The sequence below is a fragment of the Thalia democratica genome, chromosome 5, assembly GCF_965202585.1.
Source record: "Thalia democratica chromosome 5, ktThaDemo2.hap1.1, whole genome shotgun sequence".
Classification (NCBI taxonomy): domain Eukaryota; kingdom Metazoa; phylum Chordata; class Thaliacea; order Salpida; family Salpidae; genus Thalia; species Thalia democratica.
The window spans coordinates 37,061,651-37,067,327 of NC_139169.1; the positions used below are offsets into that span (position 1 = coordinate 37,061,651).

A 5,677-nucleotide genomic window follows, 5' to 3' on the forward strand; every position below is an offset into this window, starting at 1 on the left:
CTACTAATAACGTTTCACATTAAAGAAATTTCAGTGCTTGTTTTTAAAAGATTTTTTTGTAAATATTATTTATGATAACTTTTTGAAGTCGTTTAAAATTAAACATTGTCAAAAATAAAGTTGTTTCAGAGGTTTTCAGATGACACAACTAGTTTAATTAAGATATAAGTAGAAAGAAAAATGATTGAATTAAATAAAAGCTATTTATCTAGTCTAACGTTTAACAAGCAATGTTTCAAGTGCATTTATAAGAACACAACACATCAACTAAACAATAATATCTTAAATATATTTAAAATAAAAAACCGTTTCAGATGTTAAAGCCACGCAGATTGCAACCGACAGATACAAAAATTAAACCAATGCATTTTAATTCAAAGTGTGGTTTTTTAATCCAAATCACTGCACTGCATGTTACGCGAACCGCGTGCAGTTATTATGACGTCACAAACGCGTAGTCAGGTGGTCGGCGACGAATTTAGTGAATTTCGGCGATTGAGCGGTTGCAAATTTGCACTTTTGTGTTTCATGTGCAAATGTTTTTAAAATGGTGAGAAATTATTTGGTGACACAATATGACATTTATTGTTTTTATACATAGAGTCGTATAAATGCAATTATATTGTATCAGACAGACTGCTTTAGTTTGGCAATAGAAAAGATCTTTTTATTTGTATGTTTATGGACATTTGTTGAAAATTTTGGTAAAGTAATGGACACGAATAAAGTAATAACAGAAAGATCACAACTATAGATTACATTTGAACAAAAAAAAAACATTAAAATAAATGATTCTCAAAAATTCAGACTGACTTGAGTTTTTAAGATGACTTTTAAACAAATGAAGCATTTTTAACGTAAGAACAAATACACCTTGCATAAATTTAAAGTTTTTTATTTTTTACGATAACAAAAAACGTTTTAGTTTATATGTTAAGGTAATCCTAAAGTATTTCTTAATTAAATATTTAAAATAAAAGTAATTATTGTTTTTTAAGTTTACTAATACTGTGAACAAAACATACACTTTAAAATGTTTCAAAAAAAAAAAAGTTTTTATTGTCTTGATTTATAAAAATATACTTTAAAAATATCGGATTTAATTTTTTGCAATCCGAATAAAATGCTGTCAAAATTAAACTTCATTCGTTAGATTACTTGTGATGCTAAAGTCTTTCATCATATTTAATTCAAATATTATCTTTTTAAATGCAATAAAGTATAAGATGTTAATTTAAACGTTAATTGCAACAACTATATTTTTTTTTTTAATCTTTAAACCGCTACACATGATTAATTATTTGATGCATGGAACAGTAAACTTTTTATCTAAATTTAGTCTAATCCTTTTGTTTTTTTATTACCCTAAAATATAATAATTTTATTATTAATATTTTTGTTATTGTTTTAATTTCTCTATAACAAAGTTGCTTTTTATTTTAAAACACTTTTACAATATTTTTATTTTTAATCTCGTTACTTTTTAATATTTAATCTAAAACTAGCTGTTGAACTAGCTTTTAATTTTTTTAGTTATATTAAAGTTTAATCATAATATAAATTTTCTTTAATAATTCTACAACTATCAGAAATTTCTAGCAAAAACTTTTAAAACTTTCAAAAACGAATTAGTTAATATTGGTAGAAAAATTGTATTAAAATTACAAAAACGTTGACTTTATTTTTTATTGAAAAAACATATATTTATCGAATCAAAAAATTATGTGCAAATTAAGTCAAAAAAAAAACTATCTACGTAGATATCAACATAATAAAAACAAGTAACAAAAAGTTTGCAAATACCGAAAAAAGTAAAATAGGTAAATTATGATTTCAGTTAGACGGTAGTTTTAACTATATCAAAGTATACTACTGTATCAAACAACTCAAATTATTTAATATTTTCTCTAAACTATTTATTTTAGATTATATATTTTTAAAGAACAAAAAAAAAAAAGTATGAGAAAAATGCTACTTCGAATGTAGTCAAAAAAATGGCGTAAAGGATGAAGCGCCTGCGAAAAAATACTCAAAAAGAACAATGACTTGAAAAATTAAACCAAATCTAAGTTTTGTGATAAACAAGTGTTTATAATATTATAATATTAAAACGTTACTCAGCAACAATAAGCGACATAGGAGTTTTAAATTTTAGTTAACTAACTCTGTAAAATTATCTTAAAATATTTTTTTTAGTTTCAAAGCAGCTCATACTGCTTACTAAGTACTTCAAAGTTAGGCTTGAATAAAGTTAATATTATAGTTGTATAATTTCATACGGCTTTTTAAGATTTATATAATTATGATTTACATTTATTTTACTGACTAAAGATAGGCAATTTTATTTATTAAATGGCTGTAAAATTGTAAAGTGTAGTTCGCAATGAAGTAAATCTTGCTTTTATTTTCATTGAAATAAATTATCATAATTCATATTTATAAAAAAGACCAATTTAGTTATTTTTAAACGTTAATAAAATAAAATAACTGCATAAAATAATCAGAATGCACCTATCAAAACAAATTTCATTTCTACATTGAACAAAAAAAATAAATGCATCTTAATTTCTACTTTTCCGCTTTTAATGAACGTATAATAACACATTATATATAACACATAATACTAATTACATATTTTAAACTTATATTTTTTTACATTACATTTAAGTTTTTCCCAAAAGGAGCAAAGTAGTGTGCGTAGAAATTGTTTTTATGTACACAGAAACTTTATGAGTAGCTAAAACATTTAAAATAAGTATGCAATTATTTTTCTTAAAAAATATATTATATATAACTTTAAATAACTCGCTGTAAATTTGATTAAAATATATTAATATCAAGTATTCTTACCACAAAAGTATACTTAAATAAACAGTCTACATATTTTGATATGAGTTACTTTGTACGGCTATTAAAGTGCTTAGAAACATTGGTAAATAATTTGCACAAGTAAATTAAGACATAAAACATAAAATATGGTTTTATATATAATTAAAAAACTGGAGTTCAATTAACGATGTTTTGAATATCTGTTTCGGGTTTTTTCTGTCCTTGAATTTGCCTGTTCACCTGCTTTATCAGCTCGTCTATGGAAAGCCTTTTGTTGCCTCGTAAATTTCCGCCGTTACTGGGGCTGAATTTCTGCGGACCGTCGGACCCTGCAAAACTTTGCTGGGGTTGCTGGATCTGGTTGTAGGCGGCAGCCATGAAAGGGGTAATATTAAAAGTGAGTTTCCCTCCATGGAAACTCGACGCTCCTATGTGATGAAACCTTGTGGCGGGAAAGTTATTAGGGAATCTCCCGCTAATTTGATTGGAATTTCCCTGAATGACGGCGTTCATGGCGGCAATTCGCTGCTGGGCCATCAGCTGAGAGTAGTTGTGGTTGAAGTTTGATTGGCCTAACAACTGGCCGGTTGAAAGGGGATTACCCTGAATGGGCATGTTGTAGTAGGGGTTAATTGGATAATCTGGTAGAATATGCTATTATCAAAGAGATTGTTAAGTTATTTAAAGGTATACTTTTTATATGGTAAAGTAAGTTTTTTGTGATTGTTATGAGTTTATCTTAAATTAGACTTTCAAAAAAACAAACTATAAGGTTTGCTTCAAATAGTAGTTATTTATTTTTATCTAATAACTAAAAGTTTTTAGTATTGATATTTTTTTATATATTGTTTAACTAACTTTGTTTTGATTTCAAATGTAATGATTGTTTCTGAACTTTTCTACTGACTTCGATTTCAGTGTCAGGTAAGAGTTTTCTTTTCAAGTTTTGCTGTAGACTGATATTTAGTGGCACCCCATTGATACCCTTGTTCTTTTGGTTTAACATCTAAAAAAATAAAATATTAGACATTCATCGATTCCAGTTAACTTAAAAAATAATAAGAAAAAAAATAACATTTTAGAACCTTAATGAACTATTATTCAAAAAATAATTTACCTGCTTAATTGTTTCCATCATATTACAGTTGTGTTCGTGATAGATTTTTACGAGATAGTTCTTGTTGCTTTCAGGAAAAAGCTTGTAAAGCATTGCAAAGTCTTGTGGCTTGCTTGAAATTAATTAAATTAGTTTAAAAATTTATCAAAACCTCATTTAAACCGTTTATTGAATCGACTAAAAGTTAATGAATCGTTGAATATAGTGTTCAACTAAAAATAACTTAAAGCTTATTAAAACAATAAATATATTTTTTTTACCTTTTTTGTACATCCCTGTGCTTTTCTGGCAGATTAACATCCCAATCTAACATCTTTTGAGTTTCATTGTTGTTTTGAGACGGAAATTTTGAGCTATCGTCATTTACTGAACTATTTGTTTTGCTCCCTTCTGTAAAATACTTTATGCTAAAACCTGAAAATTTATATTCAAATAAATTTACAGAAAAATTAAATAATTGAAATTTAATAAAGCAAAAATAATGTGTTGTAGTGTTAAAAAACATTTCTGTTCACCAACAAACTTACAACTAATTTTTAGGAAGAGCATTTAATTTTGATTTATATTTTGAATAAGAGTTAAAATCGTAACATAAGTAAAATATTTTTATATTTCTTTCACAAACCTGATTTGCTACTAGACATCGAAGCAATCAACGGCTTCGCTTCAAACTCGTCGACATTTACCTGCTTTTCCGCGGAAAATTTCTCCTCCGAGCATGCTGCTGGTGACTTCACCGATGACGTCACCAGCAAGCTTCCGGTGGGCGAGCTGCTTGCTGAACTGTGGTGATTCAGGTACCCGTTGCTAGTGATAACCTCGGGCAACAGGGGGTTGAAAGGGGTCTTGTTGACGTTGTACATCAACTGCATATCTCTCGCTTCGTTTTCTTCCTGCGCCTGCTGCCTTCTGAGGGCTACCTATCAAATTTAAAATATAAGTTTCATGAAATATAACCGTGTTAACTGTACTGTTAAAAGGTGTTTGTAAAATTTCTCTACCAACCAGAGCTTAGCATTTAAAATTCATGCGACGTTTTTCTCAACTAAAATCTCAAAACATAAAAAAATATTGTTAATATACAAAAAAGTTCTAAGCTTTAAATGCTACACATCAGAAAAAAGTATCAAACTATTTATTTATTTTAATTCTCAAACCTGCGCAGCCATGACCCTCTGCCTCTCTGCAATCAAGGTGCACTTTGCGCACATGCAGTCCTTCCACTTGCAATACCTCTTGTGGCCCTTCAGAGGGGAAACCACCCCGTGGTTGCGGCATCTGGCGCACTTAGGGGCGCGGGGGTACTTGTCCGCCAAGTTGGAAACTGTTGTCCGTAGCAACGCCGGGTGGCGGTGATGGTTTGGGGGTTCTCCCTGATTTGAGATCATCTGTTGGGTTGATTCGAGGTTGAAGACGGAGGAAGTGGGAGTCTGCATCAGTTGGTTTGAAAAATTCATATATCAAATGTTTAATCAAATCTGGCTGTAATTTGTCTTTTGGGTTTATTTTTTTGCTAAATAAAAATTACTGAAATTTATTAAATAAAAAACCGTACCTGTACCTAAACTTGTTTTACCTTTATAATAAACAAAAACACATAAAAAACTGAGTACTGAAACAAAATCTTATAGCTATAACCAAAAATCAAAAAAAGTGTTTAATTTTTTTAAATCGAGTAAAGATTAATGCTACACAACACGTTCTAAAAACAAATAATTTTAAGCCTTTTCA

General features: G+C 28.6%; 1 protein-coding gene across 1 annotated transcript; it reads right to left on the bottom strand.

Annotated features, from left to right (window-relative positions):
- Positions 1–3,006: 3,006 nt before the first annotated feature.
- LOC145836479 (uncharacterized) lies at positions 3,007–5,403 on the bottom strand. The gene is made up of 6 exons (XM_082944277.1): positions 5,104–5,403; positions 4,572–4,866; positions 4,207–4,336; positions 3,947–4,058; positions 3,688–3,835; positions 3,007–3,470 (listed from the first exon to the last, which is right to left on the bottom strand). The coding sequence occupies exons 1-6, from the start codon at positions 5,401–5,403 to the stop codon at positions 3,007–3,009; spliced, it is 1,449 nt and encodes a 482-aa protein (XP_082800403.1).
- Positions 5,404–5,677: the final 274 nt, after the last annotated feature.